This window comes from Nipponia nippon, unplaced genomic scaffold (assembly GCF_047370975.1).
Source record: "Nipponia nippon isolate SJK-2023a ecotype South Korea unplaced genomic scaffold, ASM4737097v1 scaffold_16, whole genome shotgun sequence".
Taxonomy (NCBI): Eukaryota; Metazoa; Chordata; class Aves; order Pelecaniformes; family Threskiornithidae; genus Nipponia; species Nipponia nippon.
Genome location: NW_028262332.1, coordinates 12765692 through 12788356, shown reverse-complemented (window position 1 = coordinate 12788356; position 22665 = coordinate 12765692). Strand labels below are relative to the sequence as shown.

The 22665-nt window shown below is 42.4% G+C and overlaps 1 protein-coding gene across 1 annotated transcript in view; it reads right to left on the bottom strand.

Moving 5' to 3' along the window:
- LMX1B (LIM homeobox transcription factor 1 beta) overlaps positions 1-22665 on the bottom strand; it is a 110097-nt gene that overhangs the window by 11021 nt on the left and 76411 nt on the right. The window contains exon 3 of the mRNA XM_087753081.1: positions 2856-3088. Within this exon, the coding sequence (XP_087609207.1) occupies positions 2856-3088 (233 nt within the window). The remainder of the gene's footprint in view (positions 1-2855; positions 3089-22665) is intronic.

Below are 22665 nucleotides of genomic sequence, written 5' to 3'. Positions count from 1 at the left end.
AGTACAAATTTTGTTGTGAAAAACAACTTTTCAAGTAAGCATATTTTATTTCACCAGGCTACTGATTTTTCTTCCAGAAAACATTAATATACTATTATAGGGACTTCAACATGAAGAAACACACTGTCATTTTTATACACTTGAATGTTACGTTTGGGGAATTAACAAATTAGACTTTAATTCATTTTAGGGTCTGATTATTATGCACCTAGCAATCTAATCACCTTTTACTTTAATAAGCATCTTTTGCCTAAAGATTAAAGAGAAGTTCAGTCATTTTAATAACCATGACATTATTAACTTTCCAGCATGCCATTTCTAAGGAAAGGTTTGTGAGGATTAATATTGCTCATTGGAGAGTTACTTTTGTGTCCAGTGGATAAATATTTGATTGGAGAAGGACACATTCTCAGCCAGGGCTATGTGAAATCATTTGCTCTCACACAGACATCTGGGAGATCTGTGTTTTCAATGTATTAGACAATGGGAGAGAAAACATCCCATTTAATTTGTCAACTTGTTTTTCAGGTTTGGGTTTGGCTAACAGAGAATAATGAGGGGAAAAAAGCATCTCCAGGAGTAAGAACCTACCCCTTGTGCCAAGGGGAAATGAAATTGAAACCAAGGTTGTTTTGTGCTGCTGTGGTAGCTTACTGCTGATCAGAAAATACAAAGTCTGGTCCTGAAGGAGATCCCAGCTGTGCCCAAAGCAGATCTCAAATGCAGCCAGCTGGCAAATAGCAGCCACCAGTGCCCGCGCAGTGAGTAAGGAAGGCAGGGGAGCAGGGTCCCCATGCCCATTGCTGCAGCATGGGGACTGCCCTGCACATGCAGCTTTTCAAAGGGGGTTTGTCTGGACATAGACAGGCGGACAGCAGGATGTTGAAGTTGGCGATGAGAGAATGACACACTGAAGGGCAAGTAGGAAACTCACATGCCTCGGGCAAATTCACAAAGAGCCCAAACCCTGCAACATGAGATTTACAGAGAAGAGCGCTCAAGGTCCTGCAAATACAGTATGGCAATAAATAACATGCTGCTCCAAGAAAGGCCCCAGTCCCACACGTCCTGCTGACTCAGCCGTGACCTTTGTCTTGCAGCATTCCTGACACGAAAATATAAATTTCAGCAATGTGGAGAATATGGCGCTCAGATTAGAGATTAAGGATAATTACTGCTCCTAGCTAAATTGGAATAATGCATTTTCCCATAAACCAGAGGCAAACATTCATGTCATTTGTACGCTTAATGGAATGGTAATTGTTGATTTTCTTAGACATTTTCTTGGGAAACAAGTGTGCAATTGTGATGGCTAGCAGCAATTTGTGTACATGCTGTCTCTAGCCTTGCTATCAGCCAGGGCACACCGGCAGCAGCAGGTTTCCAGTCTCCTTGAGTGCATATGGCAGAGGAAGGAGGCATCCCATCTCTCCTGGAACTGTCTGTGAGCCTGAAAGCCAGTCCTCACTGTAACCACTGCTAGATCCCCTGGGTTTTGGACTGCAGAACCCAAATCCACTGTATGAACTACTTGTCCTGTGCAGTACTGTGTTTCCAGTCCTGGACAGACAGCAAGCAGCTTTTGCTCACTCTCTTTTAAAACCTTCCCTAGGAAATGGGTGGAGGAAAGGAAGTATTTGTCTCTCCATCACTGTGAAGAACTCAGGGAAGACACCCATCAGCTGCTACCAGGTGTGAGGGCTCCACTGTCGTCTTCAGGAGCAGGCAAAAGCTCTGGTCACAGTGTGGTGACCCTCTGCCTTAACTCCCAGGCCAAGTGGTGCAGACTCTTGCAATCATACTGTTCAAACCCCAGGTCCCTCTGAAGAGGGAGGTCACACCGCAGATTAGTAGTAGTGCATTTTAGTAAGATGTCAAGCCTGTTGTCCCTTGATCCTAAACAGTTTGCATTCATCAGGAACAGCGCAGGACCTCAAGGACACTCCTGGAGATCTGTAACAGGCAAACTTTGCATGTTTCACTTCTGTACTATATGTAGCATACAAACCTTAGTGGAGCTATCCTTGGGACAACACATAGATGATCTCCTAGGCTGGCACCAGAATGGTGCTCAGGCACAAAATAGCAGGTAGGCAACAGAGATGATCAGAAACTAGAGCCTGAGTAGCACAGAAGAGACATACCAGCAGGGAGAAGTCTGGATGGAAGTCAGGAGAACCAAGCATTGTACCTGGCCTGAAAGGATCCAGACACAGGCTCCCCTAAACTCCTCATTCAAGTTACTGCTTTTTATTTTTCTTCTTGTGTGAGTCCCCTCACCTGCCTTAACGGGAGTGGATATGCAGGCAGCCGCCCTGGCTTCCTGCACTGCACATGCTATTGCTGCAGCACAAACCCACTTCTCAATTTCCTTCAGATTCTCCTCAGTACTTCTGTGTTGTAGTTTTTCTTAAAGTTACTATTTGTGATTGGCAGAGAGAATACTCTTGAAAATAATATTACTACTTTTCCTAGCTCAGTGCTGAAAGTGTGTGTGCAGAAGATCCCCTGAAAAATATGTTAAATGGATGGAAGAATGCCTATGGAAAACAGCACACTTTGAATGAGGCCTCAGGTAACTGAAGTCACTCTGATTCACATTTTGTGATCTTACAGAAAAATACCTTGGGGAAAACAAAAAGTTTTTGTCCTTTACTAAGCAGCAAGTTAAGGAAGGGAGTCAAGTTAGGGAGAACAGACTGCAAGTAAGGATTTTTTTAGCTGTGCCTGCTAAATTGCATGGGTGGCATGTGCATATAGATAAAGTGGATGTGTAAATGGATATACTTTTCTATAAGAAAGCTCTACAAACCCTTGCGGCTTTTCCAATTGGAGCAGGTGTGGGAAAAGCTCACCTGAGTCTGAGTCGTCTGGGCTGACTGAGCTCAACAAGTCTTTCTCTTTTTCATAGTCACTTTTGCAGAGCAACTGCCCTTCCTTAAGAACAAATTCGTCCCCTTTCCTCAGCTGTCGTTCGCAAACACAGCAGCAGAAGCAGGTTAAGTGGTAAACACACTCCAGGGCTCTCATCACGAATTCTGTTGGGGCGATCTTTTCCATGCAGCCACTGCACTTAGCAGCAAACAGCCTGTAAGAAAGAGAGGCAGCAAAGTCAAAGGGAATGTCAGATCATACACTGCATGAATTTAAATACAGCAAATTCTTTAATTTAACTACAGATCAGCTTGGCTCATGCTTTTGCACACTGGGAGACTTGCGTCCTTAGTCTTGGAAACATCACAGACACGCAATTTATTCAAATCTCAATCCCTTTGGTCTAGAGATTCCCAAATCACCTTTGCTGGATAAAAAAATCACTAAGATTTGTCCTTATCTCACGGTTTTGTTCCTCTGCAAAAAGAGAAACAAATAGGAGCTCTCAGAGTTTGGATAACTTGTTCAAAACCGAATTTATTTTAATTCACCTTTTAAAGGAAGGGCCAATTCATGCTTTGTTTTATACAGGCGCTCTGGTTTCAGCACTTAAACCCTATTCTGAATAGATTTCATGACTTTCCATTTTTGGTATTGTCTGTCTCTGAGGGGGCTGATAAATGAACACAGAAACAAGCATAAAAACTTAGTGCTATTGCTGAGGAGAAGATGACACACACACAAGCAATCGCACACATGCAATTGATAAAGAGAGGAATGAAATAACAGGGCTTTTCTTTGGATGTTGAGTTATTCCAGAACAACCTGTCTCTGAAGAGAGTACTGTGCATTTTAAATGGTGTGAAACATCCTTTGGCAGAGATAGGTAGTGATACAATCTGCTAAATTACCACTATAATCGCAGCCTCTAGAATATACACTGTATTCCAGACTAGTTGTTATTAAACCTTTATAAACCCCCTCTTTCATCCATCATTAATTTTCTAAGTTAAAGTTAGAATGATTTAGATTAATTTTATTTTGCTTTTCTAATGGCAACTAGGAATCTCCCTAAGTGAGCTTTTAGGAAGAGGGCTGCTTCAAATAAAGACGAATAGCTAAGTTACATCCCTGTATCACACAGTGGGCTTGGTGATTTGAAATTCAGTGTCTTTTATGGCAATATATCAAAGTGCAAGGTGCATTAATATTTACATTTCGGCAATGAAATTAACACAACTGCACCCATGTGTTCACAGGAAAAAAGGAGATTCTGCCTTTTAGGATGGGGTATGCTGATTTTTTTTTTTCATCCTCAAAATTACCCCTTTTTTATAAAAGGCAATTATCTTCAATTTTAGAAGGCACAGGCTGTGGTAGTTACTGATTCCTCCAAAGCCTCCATTTTGTCTGAGCTGAGAATTACAGCAAAATGGCAGTCACTGGCTGCTCAGCAAAATGATAGAGTCACAGAATGGGCAGGAGGGAAAAGAAAATGTAAATACATTTGCATATGGCATCCAAAGAAAGGCTAAGTGCCCAAGAACTTGTGGGTTTTCCCCATCTGTATCTTTCGATCTAATAAAAGAGATCTACATGATTAACCTCGCCAGCTCGGTGTGTACCTGTGCACCACCACAGCCACAAGATAAGCGCTGTGCTCTGTACAAGCCATGCGAGGTGGACTGAGTGGCTCTTTTTTGGGTATGTAATGAATGAAATCTATTAAAGGGAAACTGATGCCACGCAGGACCCACAGCCTCTGCTAGTAAATAGGCCATCTTATTTCGTACAGTCTATTGGGTTTGTCTGCAAGGTTTTTCTTCTGTTAGAGGCAAACTTTAACAGAAAGAGAGAAACATGATTTTATGTTCTGACTAGTAAACATCACAAAAATATGACAATGCTTTAGCTAGCAAATTCCTAAACAGGAAACATTTTTATCTATACACAATAACATATCTGAAAGGATTAAAACACAAAGGGAAAAAAAGAGCAAACAGATTTTAAGCACTTTAAAAAGTTGTTTCTATTTAACTGCTTAAACCTATTTGACTCAGTTTAATTAAGCTTGTATCTTTTGTCTGAAGATTGTTGTTATGATGGAGCACACTTAAAGACTCCAAAGATTAGCAAATCTGGTGTGAAGGCATCCGGCTCCCCTAACTGGCATCAGTTCATTTGTACCACTGTGACAGTTAACCTGTGTACGCTTCAGTAAAATTCAATCGATGGCTATCAGGAGGGATGGGACAGACCCTATGTGTGGTACCATCTCTGACAGCTGCAGATGTAACAGCCAGACCGGGAAACGCGGCTGCTGTTGCTGTTTCTGCAGCCTCCAGGTTCCTGGCTCCGTTTGCATTTCAAATCAGTGCTGCTGGTCTGAGAAATATTAAAAAAGAAACTCCAGGAAGTGACCGTGATCCTGCCACTACAGGCACTGCGATCTGTCTGAAAACCTTTGCAATGCTGCTGAGATAACGACGATAAAACCCCAGCACTGTGGTCGTGCTGTTGATAAAAATAACGCCGAGTGATCAGCGTACTTCGCATCGAAGAGTTAATGTAGGATGCCTGCTCCACCAGCCCCCTTTGTAGGCAGACCACAGAGGCCAGGCTCGGACAGACACTGAGAGCATAAGGACTTCTTTCTCTTTGAAAGAAGAAACGGGAGGAGATGCTGGCTCCAGCGGACCGCACATTAGGTCCTGCTGAACCAAGCCATCCCCGATGCCAGCTGGCCGAACCTCCGCACAGCTCCGCGTAGGCAGCGCAGAGCTGGAATGGCCAGGCAGAAGGCAGCTGCAGGCAGCAGGCAGGCAGCAGGCAGGCAGCTTCCTGCCTCCCCACCTCAGCGAGGAGAGAATAGGGAGCCTTCCCTGGGAGGGGTCCGGCTGCAGCACGGAGCCGATGTGCGGTGTGGGGCCCGAAACAAGCGGGACGGGCGCTGCGGTGGCTGCTGCATCGCCACAAGTAAGGCCGCACTGCCTCCAGTTTTCTTCCAAGCAAACCACAAAATACGCCACCATCCAGTGAAAGTGAAAACACAAACGTAATACGGTTTACAAATAATTTTAAGTAGGAAAGCATATACCCCCCTTCACATTTCTTCTAACTGGGACATAAAAATAATCTACTTCTTAGCCTTGTGCTACAGAGTGTATTGTTTACCTGAGTAGCACCTCTGCTGTCATACTGCTTTACTGAGTGTTTGGGGTTTTTTTTCTTCAAAATAAAAGATGTCTAGCACATAAATAGAAAATATTTTGTGATATTTATTGGCAATTGAGTATTGCCAGAAAGATGGCGCTTTCACAGCAATGTTTCCAAAGGCAGTCTTTTAGTAACAACGAATTACATTGTCGTCAATGTAGTATTAACTCATTCAAATTAACATTAAATTGGCCTGACAATACTGCATGGACTTCATATCTTTAATGTGTCCTTTGTCAACATAAGAAAATTCCATACTCTGTACTCGGGTACTTTCTACATTATAACATGTACTCATACAAATACACACATACATACTGCATCGTGTTGGATTTAATTCTGAGATTATAAAATCTTCATTAAATCTATCTTATAAAGTGTTTATAGGTATTTTTTCAGCTTCCAGAGAGTAACCCAAGGTTATGCACTTTTTTTGCACAAGGCAATCTCACAACAGGAAACTAATCTTGACAAATGACCAGACTTTGATATCTGTGATCTAAACCACTGCTCATTAGACTGTTCATTTTATAAACGAATGGTAATAAACCTGTTGAGAAGTGTAGGATAGCAGGAATACTTTACAGATCACCCCTTTACAGGTTTCAATCAAAGCCATAAATTTGAAGGGGAGCATGCAGATATTCTGTGCTGAGACAAAGACTTCGTCCCACACCAACCACATTTAAAGTAGTATTTCTTTTGCTTTCTATACATTTTACAAATAATTTGCATAACTGACTTTTTACCCCCATTGCTGATTATCTCCACCTCTCTTAAGTTAATGTCAAACCTCAAAATCCTTGGACTTGTTAAAGTATGTGGAGAGTGGAAATCAAATGCCTTTATTAGGAGCCCCAGGAAATCTCCAACTCCTAAGCACAACGAAAACATTCCAAAGAAAATTGTTCAAAGAGGACAAAGGAGAAAAGCAGAACAAGAAAACCTTGTTTTGAATCAACGATTGCAAGAGTTTTATAAATAAATTCTGTTGCCTGGACAATTTTGAAAGACAACTCAATAGGTTTAGGAGTTTTTAAGTGTGTTTGCCTCTATGCCTGAAACACTTGGGGGATTCAGCTGAGCTAAAGCTTGGAACAATGGCCTGTCTGTCCATCTGAGTATTTGTAATAATCGCTGTGAAGCAACTTTACAGTACTAGATAGTAAAAAAATCTTTACCAGCTAAAAGTGGGTGAACTTAAATTAATTTTGCATATATATTAGGGGCAATGAAAATGCTAAGACATGTGGTCCTGTCTTTAAACGGTAGATGAAAATGTTCACCAGCGGAAGAGGCCATAAAGATTTTATTTGTTAGGATATCCCTGTGAAGTCAGGCTGAATCAGTAATCCTTAGAAACAACCACAGTTACATGATCCATTGTGCCTTCCTGCATGGGCACAACCATCTGGTGTTTAATATGTACTACTGATTTATTATCTCTCGCATAGTTATCTTGCAGCAAGTTTGACCCTGCTATGCTCCTGAGAATCACAGTTCTGCTGTTTACTCTTCTGATGTCCTGACAACCCACCCTTTACCTTTCTATTGCTCACCCAGGTCCTTCATTTCCTCCTGTCTGTGGGCAAATAGATTTTAATTGTTTTATTATAACTAATTTAATCTGTGCTGAGAGATCTCCACGTGCAGTGTGAAATTTGCTGTTCATATTAAGTGTGGTTCAAGAGGTTTGTGATACAGGACAGAGGTATAAAAATAGACTAATTCAGTCAGGTTGTTTATTTACTGGACCTCTGCCGTGAAGCAGTAAATAGGAAGTTATTAAGCTGTGTTTGATATATGCAAGAGGACAGATGCTGCTCTCTACCTATCAGAGACATTAAATCATTTTCCTTTCTGTGTTACTCTGACATTACGTGTTGCAAGAAACTACAGCAGATACCTGGCTTTTCTTTAATAAATATGCAAAGATGATGGTCACCAAGATTTTGTAAATATTGTAGGTATAGTCTCTAGCTCTGACGCTTTTCCTTCTGATAATAGCCTGTATATGACATCCCTATCGTGCCTATATAGCCAGCTGGGAGTTTGCTTGGCACTCGTATAGTACAAAATATGTTAGAGCTGAAGTAAAATATATTATGCTTTTCACACAACTGAGTTTTATTAAGAGAAGAAATTAAATTACTAATGAATGACATCTGTTACTTGGTCTTTGGGAGAAATTTTGATACTTCCGTCTTCTTTAGATGACATAGAATGGGGAAAACACTATGCATGAGGTTTTTTTCCAGCATAGGACTTGAACATTTTTGTAGTGTCATATAGCACGTGGGTGCTTATAAAAAAGAAAAACTGTTGCTTGGTTGCACTGAATTCTGAACATTCAAAACATCTCAAATGCACTAAAGCAAAACAGAAATATTATAATTTTATTATTTTCAAAAAAAATTCTAAAAAAAGAAACTATCCATTTAAAATATTTTCCCTGCAGAAAAAATAATTACGTAGTTTATTAAAGCCAATTTCATAGCTGAAACTTCAGTGAAAGGAAGCTAATTCCCTTTCACCGAGTAGTAATAAAACATGAGCAAAAATTAAAAGCTTCTAGGAAAAAAAAAGGAATATTTAGAGAGAAACTAAAACAAAGAAACCTTTTTCTTCTTCAGGGAGAACTGAAGAAAATATTTATTAACCCTCTCTCCACAGGTGCTGTAGTAAGAACACCAGCTACTGGTGAAAGCTTGCGTTTAAAACTGTGCTTCACGATGTGGATTTGGATTCACAGATTAAAACATAGCATACCTTGGGACTGAGTTACTTTTTCTTCCCATGAACATTTTATCTGTATTTTCATGAGAAGTGCCGTACTGCCATGCAAAGGCAACCTAATGGATAAAATAACGACAGAGACCACATGTTACCCCATGCTAAGTGAAATCCTGCTCTGAAGCTGGTGGGAGTTTGACCATGGACACTGTCAGAGCCACAAGCTCACGTGACTGCTCTGTCCACCAAACACAGGCCGCAGGCAGCATCACAGGATGGCCATACCCAGATGATGGCTTTTCTCATGACCATATCCACAAAAATATTACCCTTTGTTTGATTTCCTTCCCATTGGAATAAGAGGAAAAAGTCCCGTTTGCCTCGATAGGAGCAGGATTTGGTTAATTTTTAGACTGCTTCCCATTAGCGGCAGGGACAGCAGCACTGCGCGTACCTCTGTGCCATGTGGCAGCTCCATCCAGACCACCATCACTGGCCTCTACCGCAACAGAAATGACAACTGCCAAAAAGTCTCCTGCCCTGTGTTAATTTTCTCTCTTTACATAGTTTCAACAAAGGAAAAAGTCATCTGTGGACAGCGAGCTGATGCCCCCTCTTGAGCAGACAGAGCTCAGGACCCTGCAGGATCCCCACAGCCACTCCACCAGCGAGGGCCAGTCCAGAGGGCCATTCGTGCAGACCAGCCATTCCCAGCTCCCTCCCAACATGCCAAGATAGGTCTTGGCTGCCGCCTGCTCTGATGGGGCGGGTGTTTGGCAGGGGAATGGACTGGGACAGCCGCCCCCTCATGGGGTGACTGCTCGTCACCTTCTCGAGAGGTCCTCAGGCAGCCGGGCACAGGACTCCCCAGCCAGCCGGTACCCAGCCTCAGCTCATGCAGCTGAGGCGTCTCAAAATCCCTTCCACGGGTGGGCCAAGTGCTCGCGGACCAGGCCAAAGCTCTGTGCACTGGTGGTTCCGGGGTCGGAACCATGATGCTGAGATAAATGGAAAAGACCCAACGAATGGATTCACTAAAATGCATAAAGACACAGAATTCAAAGCAGCCATCCTAATATAACTTGTGCAAGTGTGGCCAGAACTACCTAAAAAGTTACATCTTCCTTAACTATAAAGTAAAACATAAAATGTAAAGTGCAAAGGAATTTCTTGCTTCAAGCAGAAAGTGACAGAATGGATTCTTCTCTTTGCTTAATTTTCATCCCCTAATTGACCACTTTGTTCAACTGTCTTCCATCACTGCCATGCAGTTCTATTTTATAGCATTTCTCCTTACAACACTTTGATGGAAAAATTTATGAAGAATCGAATTATTGCTGTTAGAAGGGAATTAAAACAATTTTTCATTTACAAAGTCACTGATATTGCTCTACTGTGCTCCACCTTTGGGAATCCAATTGCTCTTCTCAGCTACTCCCATTCCTCTTTAGAGCACGGCAATTGCACTGTACAGATTATGGCTGCAATTTTCTCCTAATCTCTTCTGTAGAATAGAAACTGTTATAAAAGTTAAGGGCTTCAATTGAATTGATAAAGCCAGGGCTGCAATTAAGAAACCTAATGGATTAACAAAATACGATGATTTTGTTAGAATTATATTTTTAGGCAGTCCAAACATTTGGGAAATAATGTTATTTTTGTCTATGAGTTTTAAAAAGGCTAACCAGGCTTCTGCTGTTGTGCTTTTTGTATTGCTTCAAATTATACTGAAGCGCTATAAAAGCATAGTACGTGTCGAGGAGTTTGTACTTCTGCTGCAACTCTGCTGAGCTAGGTCATTACTGAAAACCAATGGGTTTTTTTTTTTTCATTTTTCTTCCTTTGGATTTTTATTCAGTTATTTACACATATTAAACTAAATCCATCTTTATTTCCTACCTGTACAACCTCACTGATTTCCAGTGGGTGAAATGGCTCGCACTCTCCATGGACAGGGGGCTTTATTTCATAGCCCAGCTCTGTGTGAGGACCGCCTGTCTCCAGCATGCTGAATATTCACTAGTCTGATGAGACGTCTTATCCTTCTTGTTCACTAAGTGGCATACTGAATTTACAGTTGCCTTTGAATTTACATTGCCAACAACACAGGGAAATTCTTCTAATATAATTTTTATATGAAAATTCACCCTAAAGGCCCTATAAGCAGGGAAATTGTACTATCGGTGATTCACTGCCCCGGCCTTCACTTTTACAGAAAAAAATAATCATGTGTCAAAGCAATTCAAATGTAATTTCTAAGTTATTTCTTGGCTGGCATGAATGACTTAGGGAAAGAATTTACACAGGGCCTTTCCTCTCAACTAGGAACATTAAGAGGAAGAAACGATATTTGCCAGTATAAAACAAAATAACTTCCTGTGCCTGCTGCACTGATGCTGTACAAGAGCTTGTGCCCAAACCCATCAGCACAGCCAATTTAGCAACTGATTTGCAAGGGAAAGATACCTTAAGTCCTGTGGTGTTAATGTCTTTACAGTGGGGGGTCTATTGCCAGCTTCTCCAAACTCATCAACACAATCTATTATTAATACCCAGAAAGGCTTTATAGTATCTTTATAGCACAAGGCAATGAAAGCTCTGTGGTGTAATCTGTTATCTATATTGCAAAAACATGTGAAATAAAACAAAACATAGACACTTCATAAACAAAATGTTTCATCTGTTACATCTCTCTGCCTCTCCTATATATAAAGCAGTAGGGTGCAGGAAAGGCATTCAGAGAGATTTGCTGTTAGATGTGGGACTGGCTTCTTTTTAAATTTTATTTGTAATGTGACAAACTTTAAACTGAATGAAAATTTCTGCTTCTTTCACTGAGATGAAAACATTCGGATCTTTGCAAAATTAGGCTGCATTTGATTTGTAGAGCAAAGGGTTTTAGGAGCAAAATACAGCATCTAAAAATCCTAAAGGTAAGCTCTTTATGATATAGTGATGAGCTGGTCAACACAACGTAAGGACGCAGCTGTGGTGGGGTGAGGAGGGAGGTGCCGTCTCTGCTCCTGTGGTGGCTGAGCATGGTACCCAGGCAGAGGCAGGACCAGGTACTTATGTCACGGGCATTGCCATGGTAAGAGCTGAAGAATTTGTCTCCAGTAAGCAGCAGCAAAACCAAGTGCCCACTGGCATTCTCCTAGAGGCAGTTATTTCTTTGAAAGCATTCAAGAACAGAATCTGAGCAGAGTTGGGTCTTTTCTTCTGTTATTGATCTACATGTCAATATTTTATATGAAAAGCCTAGAATTACTCTACACTTAGTCCCTAGGAACAGACACAATTAGAAATATCATTTAGCAGCAAATAAATAAACACACAATTTAAAAACCAAGAAGATGTTGTTTTGAACAAACAGACTGTGGCAAAGGTGGAACTGAGAAAGCGGTACGGAGAAAGTTTTGTATACTTGGTGCATATATGTTTGCAATACAGTAAGAACCAAAAAAGCCCTCAATACAGGCCTGTCTTATTTCCCAGATGCCCTTTTATTTTCTTTGCCTTTTGAAAATAAATTGTTCTTTTGTAGTGTTTCTCTTTTCAGTCCGACTGTCAGCTATTATTTTTCTATTTCCTCTTTTTGTCACTTTGCATTATTTTTGGTGCTGTAATTCCCATTTGTTCCCACTCCTATCTTCCTGTCTCCCATTGTTCCATTTTTTAATCCCCAGTTTTACTCTTCTTCGGCTCTTTTTTGGCCCATTCTCAGTAGGGTTTGAGAGAATACCCAGGCGTGACTCCCTGCTATAGCAACCACACCTCCCCAGGAAAGCCACAACAATCTCTTCGGGAGGAGGAAAGTCTTTCACAAGCTGGCAGCAAAAGTAAATCCTTCTTCAAGGAACAAGAAGGATTAGCAGAGAGCAGTGGGCTGCAGACTTAACCCTACCCCTCATTTCTTTAGAGCACCAGTCACTCAGAACCCTGCTGTGATGTACAATTAAACAGAACCCAAAAAAATCCTGAATGACACAAGAGCCGGATTGTGTAAAGGTTTAATTCCACTTTAATACCTTTCCAAGTTCAGAACTCAAAGATAGCAATTTAACCCAAGAATCCCCATCTGAGCATGAAAAGTTGCCATTTGTCTTACAGAAGTCCCCGCTATATTCCGCTCTAAATCATGCACTATTAGCCTGACCTTTAATGGATGAAATTTTTTTCATCTCACATAGTTTCTCTTTATTGTCCTTCTTTCACAAACTTTGTTCTTCTGATAAGACAGAAGAGTCTTATCAGAGGCACAGAGCTTTGGGAGAAACTCTGTAAAAAGGACCACTGGAAAAGGAAAAGGAACACTAAAAAAACAAACCCAACCAAAACCCAAAAGCTCAGGCAACAAAGGTGTGTCCTGCAACATCTAGGAATGATAATTTATTCTTGTAATGTGGAGTCACTCTTATTAACATCATGTCAATTACTTATTATTAATATTACGATGGAAAATAAATAGCACTCTTAATATAGGCTTTTTTTGAAAACTCCAAACATCTGACTCATCTTTTTTACATTAATGAACAGACATCTGATTCATCTTAAGTTAATGAACAGACTAGCCTGGTTATTCTAGTACAGACGATTACTATAGTTGCTCTACAAACTGAATTTTTAGATTAACACGGAACTACCAAAATCTCCTAGCCCTGATAGAGTCCTAAAGACTTAGCTATTGGCATCTGTGTGTGTATTCAGGCTCTGGTAAACTAGATTCTCTAAACCCATACAAAAAGATTTATCAATAAGCAAGGCCCTATAGCATGTCCAGACCTTCCTTTTGCCTGGGACATTAGTACAGATTTTAAGTTATTCCAGCAGTTAAACATATATCACACAGGACACTTCTACATGTGTGAAAATGAAATCCCATTAGACACCAACAACATTATTAGGCATGCAAAGAGGATTATTCCCTTAAGCTCACAAGACTGAAAGGTTTGTCTAAACATTTTATTAACTTTTTCAGATTTTTTTTTTAATTAAATGAAAACTTGTAAGTAGGTCAAAGCTGGAAAATACTACTTAACTTTTGGTTATGTGTATGTATATATATTATACACACACATGCACAAACACATGCATACAGAGAAAAAATAGAGATGCCTGTTAGAGAGAAAGTATACAAAATCCCCACCACATCATATCAGTATGGCATTCCTTTCTTTTGGCGAGAAAATTTTTACGGCTTGAAATTGTTCTATAAAAGCACAGAAATATGCCATGGTATTCCTGAGGGTTCCATAAATGTTTCCAAAAATTAGGCACTTTGTTGACTATCTGGTTGAAAAAAAATCCTGCTCTGACTGTACCCTCCTTTCTACAAAGTTGACAAAGCACCTTTTTTTTTTTTTTTAAACAGAATATTTGCTGAAATAGAATGAAGTTTGCTCACCAATAATTCTGAGGTTAAGATCATCTGCTAAAGATAAAGAAAGGAGGAGAAGCTGTGTCAGTTTTTCCTTCAAGTAAGTGAAATGAAGAATTCCTTTGACACCATCAGGAACAGGATTGGGTCCTCATTCACAGGTAAGACGACTTTAAAAACGCGTAGCTCCACTGAGAGTTCGGTCCTAAATCTATTTTCTACTACTCCCTCACAGAATCCCCAGCTTTGACATTAAAGTGTTGTTAGCAGTGTCTCAATTTACTGGTGGAAGGAAAATTATACCTTTTTCGGATCTCACATCAACACATGTCACAATTCACAAAACAGCTCGCACTGGAAATTTTGTGAACGCCATAGGCGACACTCCAGCACATGCTTGTACGTGCTACCTGCTGGTCACGATGGACACGTCAGATGGTCACGTAAGGGGCACGGCTGATCTGCACATTTCTCTTGTTCTCATTTCGCTGACAATAGGCATTAAAATATTCAAGATTTGCTTCTAGCGCTGCACCAAGCAGGCAGGAAATGTAGAAGCTTGGGTGTACAAGTTAATGAAATATGGTTGGGTGAACATAAGCTCTTCATTTAGACAATAACAGTTATCGCTGCAGTTTCTTTGTACCCGCTTTATGAAAGTCATAAACTCTCCAAAGAAAAGCATGAGCTATTTTACCCTGATGGTCTTTGACTCTCTCTCACTACCTGCTGGCACAGTTAGAAAGTATGAACTGCCTTTGAACAGATTAGGACCAAGTTAAAGTGTGACAACATCTTAAGCTTTCTCCACATGTTGCCAATGATTTCCAACTAAAGATGTTACCCTCATCACTTCTGCCACAATGATAAGAATCTATAGCCCACTCACTTGAGGAGATAAAAGCGGTTTAGCTGGAAGTATAAGGTACTCTGACTTGCTAAGCTGAGTGACTGGCTGTCCCAACCTAGCTGAATTTTTCCTCTACAAAGCACAAAATCCTTATCATTAGGGACTTAAGCTGCTTTTTATTTTGAGACAAAAAGAATACTGTTTATTGGCATCCAACTCAAACCAGCTGTAAACAGTTGCTTTGATGAAGCAGCAGCTACAACTTCAGTATGCCCGAAGGCACATACCCACTGAGTGTCAATCATTAAAGGAAGAATGTAAGGTGTATACAGGGTCAAAAGAAGGCCAAGGGACATTTAAGACCTCAGGGATCCGGGATAGCCCGGTTTGCCTTTAGAACCAAAAGAGGATTTTAAGCTATCTTCTTTTCCATACAGCAGTATGACCTTTATCTCAAGTGGCAGCTCTGTGGCTAGGCTCAGCCCTGAATTTACCCACAGGAACAGCAGACTTGCAGTGTTAGGATTTTCTCCCCAACGTGACTGTGGAAGCAGCATGGTGAGCTTTGATTTGACAGAGCCTAAATGGCTCCAGAATGCTGCACTTCACGACAAACTCAGGATCCACACAGAAGACTTTGACAGCAGAAGTCCTGCTGGTTTCTACAGATATTTGAGTCACAATGTGCAGGGCACTCTAAGTAATTTTAATTCTTGTATTTACCCTTCTCGTAACTTATTTCTTTCATCAAGAATCACTTTACTGGCTGCAATAACTATTTAAGTTAGACATGCCCCACCAACCATTTTGGTGTGAGAAGTATAAAGTTATTGTAGAATTAAAGATGAAATGGCAGGAAGATCAAAAATGTAATTAAAAATAAGTTTGAGAACGAACAGCAATAGCTCCATCATGAAACATGTCTCCACAGTTATAAATCCTCTTGTAATCAGATACATACCAGCAAAAAGCCCAAACTTCAGGACAAGAGTCTCGAGAGTGCCTAGGGAATTCACAGATTCTGCTTCAAAAATAGTTGCTCTTGGATGTGGACTTGGAAGGGGTTCATAGTCATCAGAAGAAAGCAAAATAATCCCATTTTTGTCATATAGTTCACTCTGAAGCTGCCAGCTCTTTTCTGTTTCCTGGAGTGGGCTAGTCCAGTTACTACTGTCATCAGAGTCAGATTAGGTCTCAAGCAACCTTCCTGGCCCCACGTATTAACACAACCTCACAGCAGAAGCATTTGCCCAAAAAACGCTGGCCTGAAACACGGAGCAACACAGAGTGAAAATGCAATCACTGCTCCCAAGGACTCAGGGAACTGGCACTCCCCAGTGACAGCCAGCGTGTGGACAGGGGACACAGTGCCTGCAGCCCCACCACTAGCTTCAAGGTAGCCCAGGGTGAGCCTCGCACACTTCGTGTCACTGTCTAGGAGTCAGCTGGGTAATTCCAATGTACGTGGAACTAAATACTGAGACCAACCTGAGGCCTCCTTCATGGGAAACTCCGTCTTACACTCCAAAAGGACCCTTTTATAACATTTAAGTAAAAAGAGACTGCTATCAGCCACTCCATCCCCAGTCCAGTGCTGAAACTACCTGTAAACCTGTGTCACATTTGAGGCTCAACCTCATCAGCAAGGTACCATGTACAAGAAGCACATCCCATTCCAGCAGGGAATAAAGGACTGAAGAAATGTGCAGGTGAGGCTGAGGAAGAGCATAAGAGGGCATCACTGACAGAGGTGACACCTGGGGAGGGATCTGCAGAGTAAGGACAGCCCTGGGGGTTGGTCTCCCGCAGGATTCCAAACCTGGGGGAACTCTGGAGCATGGCCAATGCCAGCACACCCAGTGCAGGGCTGCTACTCAGCTCTGCGCTCTTGGCACCGCGGCAGGGCATAGCTGGGACAGACAGCACTTCAGGCAGTTGGTGCCTCACTTCTGCATCCCTGCAACACTCTCCAAGTCCCCTGATGTGGCTCTATTTGCAACCCTGCTTGTCTTGTGTGGCTGCGTGCAGCCTCCCCATGCTCGTGCAACTCCTCCCTGCAGGAGCTACACAACCGTTTGCAGCCTGCACGGTTGTAAGAGACCCAGCCCATGGCCCACACCTGCACACATGCCAGTCTCACAGCTAACACTTGGCTCCCGTAGCCAAGAAATACAGAAGCCCCAGGCCAGTCCTAAGCTCCACCACCCATCTCCTGCGGGTGGAAGGAAAGCAGAGCGCCTGTTCTGTGGCGTGCTGGAGACAACAGGCTTTCTAAAGACCAGTCGCATGGATGCAGACGTTCCCTCATCATGGGAACAAAGACACTCTGGGGAAGCTTGGCCACCCGTGCCTACAGCTTCGTGCTGCAGCCAGACTGACATGGACCCTTACAAAGGTTAAACGCCAGCTGCTCTGGGCAGCCCATGAGGGTGGGCTGGCATCAGCTGCTGGCCCTCTGGCCACCTTTCCTCCTCATCAGACCCTCTGCCTGGTGGATGCTGATGTTTGACAGTTGGTCCAGGCTTCCTCCCACTCCCTATCCCCGGCACAGCAAGAGAGCTGTCCCAAAACGAGCAGCAGTACAAAGGGTTTCAGCACTTAATGGCAGCACCAATCATCGGGTCATGGAGTTTATGCTCCTTCAGAAGACCAGAGAGACTGTTTCAGCGTGAATTCAAATGCTAAGTTAACTTAGCTACTAGGTGGGACAGGCTAACCAGATCTTTCACGCCACACGAGCTGGAACAGCTACATATTTTATAGAAAGTATTATTTCTGTAGAAGGCCCTGGTGCCACCAGAGATGTGGCTCCTCCAGGCATGGGCTCAGCACCTCCTCCTCCTCCCATGGCTGGGAAGATACACACCAGTTTTACCAGTTCCTCTGGTAGATACAGGGTGCATCTCCCTGCCCACATCCTCACAGACACCACAAACAAGTACCCTTGGTTTGGGGATTCAGTTCAAAATTGCTGCCCGGGCTTGGAACCCTCTCCTGGGCTCTTGGCAACCTCACAGCCTCTCCCTGTCCCCAGCCGTATCTGTACCCACAGCACCATCCTCCCACTGCCCACTCACGCTGCCCAACCAAGAGCCAGGCTTTCCTGCTGCCGCTGCTGCTCTCCCCCACCCTTTCACAGACCGCATCCACAGAAACATCTCTAGCCCTCGCTGTGCTGGTACCTGCCTGGCGTTCAGCTTCTGAACGTTCATTTGATGTAGTCTCTCCTCCCAGGTACACCTCACACTGCTGGAATTACATGTAATATTTTGGGGTTGCATGACAGGCTAAAGACAGCAGAAAGTTTGTGGTGCTGTTAGATTATACAACATTATGTACGTAGTATAAAAAAAATAAGCCTTTGTAATTTATTCTGTTAAGAAATTTTCCTGCATAAAACCTCATAAAATCTTTTTTAAAAGAGACAGTAGTTCATCTTCATTGTCACGTTGATCTCTTTATAAACTTACTCTAGTGATCTATAGGAAAAGCAAACCAGACAGCTCTGTATTTATGGGCATGTTTAAAAAGCCTCTTATATTTAACAACTGCATTTAGCTGCGTTAACTGCAAGTTGCAGTAATAAAGGCTCTGCACACTTCGATGCTAAATTAAAAAAAGTTCTGCTGTTCAATAATACATAGATGCTGTTTTTTTCATTACTCTTTAATATCATTTCCATTTAGTTTATAAATAATTGTAGCTAGCTAATGAAACGAAATAAAACCTGCCTCCAACCCATTCCCTAGAGCAAACTAAACTCCTCTTTTTAAAGCTTCTTAATCACCGCCCAGTTCTTACAAAATTAGCATAGTAATGGGCTTTAAATTGAGCCTCTTTGTTTTTTAATTAAGCTCCCAGCAGGTAAAAATAAAACAGATTATTGAAGAATATGCCAACACTAATAGCCTGAAACTCTTTTGACAATTAAAAAGATCCCATGTTAACCCTTTTGAGGAATCCTGCATGCTAATTAGTCACTCTGAGGCCCAAATCCATCAATATTCCATCTAGACACCTTGTAAAGTTGAGATGGTGAAACCGATCTCCGTCAATACCCACTATCATTTCCAACAGAAAGGTGAGGCACAAACTCGCCGTGGCAGCAGGACTGTGTGGGACCGCAGTTACGGACCCGCCAGCCATCACCTTGTAGGCGCTAATATAGCGGTTTGTGCTGGACACGTGTGGGCAGCATATCCACAGAGCATGGGCTCGGGAAGCCCTCGGATGATGCACGCTTTCATGCCATCCGCTGGATTCCCATTGCTGGCTGGGCTTGCCGACTGGCGGCAGCAGCAGGGCAGAGCTGGGGAGAGCTGCGCGGCAGCGGGCGAGGGGAGGCTGGCACAGGTATCGCTGGAGCTGCTCCTCGTGGCGGAGGCCACCCTGCGCTGGCTAGTGCCCGCTGAGCCCGCAGCCTGGGCAAGGCCGCAGCTCCAGGGTCTGCTCTGGCTCCCAGCCCTGCACAGGCAGCGTCCCAGCCCCAGGGCCTCTGCTTCAAGCTCCTGGCTCCCTTACAGCTCGCTCTGGTGCTCAGACAAAGAGCCCCTCTCTCACTCTTTTAACTCCAGCGTTCGCTGTTTGGCGATGCCTCCTTGGAGCCTCTGCTGCGTTTTGTACAAAAAAAATTAACTGGATGCCAGAGGTAGCAGCCCTGGTCGGCATTGCAGCCCCTGAGGCTTATTTGAAGTGTCTGCCTAGCAGCACGAGTGCCCCAAACATGCCAGAGACACAACTACTCTTTTTTGCTTAGCAACATGAAACTGCTCCAGAGGCAAAGGTAAATCTTAAGCAGAACAAGGGGGTTAAGAAAGAGCAATGTCGAAGCCATGTCATGGACAGCAGCGATTCTCTGGGAAAATTTACTAGATATTGCTGGCAGCCTAGAAATAGGAATAGCACTGAGTTTCACTGGTAGTTCTCTGTCAAATATTTGGAAACCCCCTTCCGAATCCCACACTTTATTTTCAGTGTCTGATTCAAGCGTCAGAGTGTGAAGTGCTGGCTGCACTCTGCTCATATCCAGCCAGGACTATTAATCCCTCGCTTTTGGGAGCGCGGTGTCCATCCCCAGAAATGAAATCAACAACATGAAAAGACCATTCATTTCCAAGAACGCTGATCACTCTGCATCCTTCAGAGACTCGCAGTAAATGGTACCAAATGCTCCTGTGTACTCAGTAAAACCCAGTCAGGTCTTAGGCAGCTGCAGTAACTACTGTCAGTTGCTGCTTTATATTACACCTTATACTGCGAGGGTCACAGTGATAGAATTAGGGGCCAACAGAGAATGTGATCACATTTAAGGGCAGACTCTAGCCATGAATATATGCTGCCTTCTTTCACTGAAGCATTTGGGAGCCTGTGACATATGTCCTAACGTTTCATTTTCAAAGGTAAGTGGCATTTCTTGTGTCTCTTAACTGATACCAGATAATTTGGAAAAAGAAGGTACACTTTGCTTAGATTAGAATATAAATTCATTAGGCAAGGACCTTCATTTACCCTCTGCACAGGGACAAGCATTACAGACTTCACTGGGCATCTCTGGACCGTGCGCCCTGTCACAAATAAATATCACTAACAGAATCATTCAAAACAACATAAATCCATCACAACTGAATTAACTTCCCCTGAACTACCCTGGAGTAGATCACATATAATTTATATAAGAACTAGAGAGGCTGGACTGCAAGATGGTGAAGATGACAGTTTCTTAGATGGGATTCTCGGTCCCACAACCCCTCTCCTCCGTGCCTCTGCTGGGCCTGATGGAGAGACAGCTTATGTGTACAGAAATGCTAATTCCTCCTGGGACCATTTCGATTATGGGGACCTCTCCAGGAATGTATTTTCTTTAAAGAAAAAAGCCGCAATGTTGAGAATAAGCTTGCAATATTTTCAGCACATCTGGTTGAGAACAGCTGGAGAGGCAGTATTCAGAACAAACTTCTCTATCCTTGTGCTTGAGGTTTGTCAGCTATTGGTGGGGCTCCAGGGGGCCTAGAGAAGAGAGCAGCAACTGAGTGAGGCGTTTCTCAAATTCCCACAGAACTGCATTTAGAAAACGCAGAATCCACTGCAGCAAACAACTGAACTCCAACCATTTCATACTGAAAACTTCCCACCAGACTGAGGATAACAATTCCCTATGCCTACGAGATTTATACTACAGATGTCAAACTGGAAAGCGTGTATGCATACATACATTTTTGCATTACATACCTTGTGCCATGTCACATTAAACAAGCTATTCTATGAAATTGTGCTAGCATAACCATTTTGGAGACATGCATTTATCCCAATGCATCTCAAGGACGTAGAAATACAAGAGATGCTCAGCACAGTGGTGCATTTAAAAATACTTCTGCCTTTTTGACAGTTTTTACCAGGCCCAGAGACATTCCTTACTATATGAATAATCCCTCTCCCACCACAGAATCAGTCAAAATGGAAGAAACTTTTTTCCGTGTCTAATCATGATTGGTTTTCAGCTGCGGCTGCAGATGGAACTACAACAAACCTACCAACTTTTGCTCTGTGTGCACAGGCTGTTATCTCCACCAGCGTCTGACCTTTTGCAAATGTGATCCAAGGTGACCTTTTACTATTATTGCAGCAGTAAATGCAGTTTTTCAAGGAATTCTCACTGGAGCATGTTTTACATTAGTAGTTGGTATGCATCAGAAAATCCAACTTCTCTGCTGTGTAGGGTTTATTAACACAGCTATCTCTATAGAGATGTACAATTTTATATGAACCTTATATGAAACTAGCATTATTATCACCAGGCCACTATCAAGCAGCACCTTTCAATGGGCAATGCAGCTGTCCAAACAGTGCCTGTTGTACCTGGGCGGCATATAGGTACTTGTTTACTCTCTTCCAGCAGAATACACAGAGGTAATTCTTCTGGATTTCATCACCGTCCCTTGTTTTATGCTTTATATTCAACCTCTCAGGAAATCAGAGAAAGGTATTACTTCCTAACAAAAATATCTGTCATCTGATCGCAGCTGGCAGCTTTAACCTCCCTTCTGCCCCCCCCAGACAAGTGCCTTTGTTTAATGTCTCCTTGGCAGGAGCATTTTATACCAGTAAAGTGTAATACAGTTTCTTTTGGATAGACTATCCAGCCATTGCTTGTTGAAAGCTCACACCATCTTTTGTCTCATAATGAAGCTGGACTTAATGGTTGCTCGGTAGAAGGAAAAAAAAAAAAAAGGCTACACATTGATTTTTTGTTTGAAAATTAGACTCTCAACAGATCAAAATGTCAGTCCAGAACCAAATCTGCCGATCCACAAAAGAGACTCCCTAATAACTTGGAAGCACATTCAGAAGTTAACAAATGCAAACAATAATAACAACATGAAAAGAACCCTGTTTGGATCCTAATGGTCTTTTAAGAGTACAGGTACTGGGAAAAACGTATCTGCAAAGGACCAAGATCAGAAACTGGACAGCAGTGCCACAGACTTCAGTTTTTCACTACACCCTCCCTCCTGCACTCATCTGGTTCACTGAAAAAATTGCACAGCCTTGTCCATATTAATCCACATATTCAAAAACTGGCATAGAATTTATTTCTTCACAGTGCACTTTTTTAATC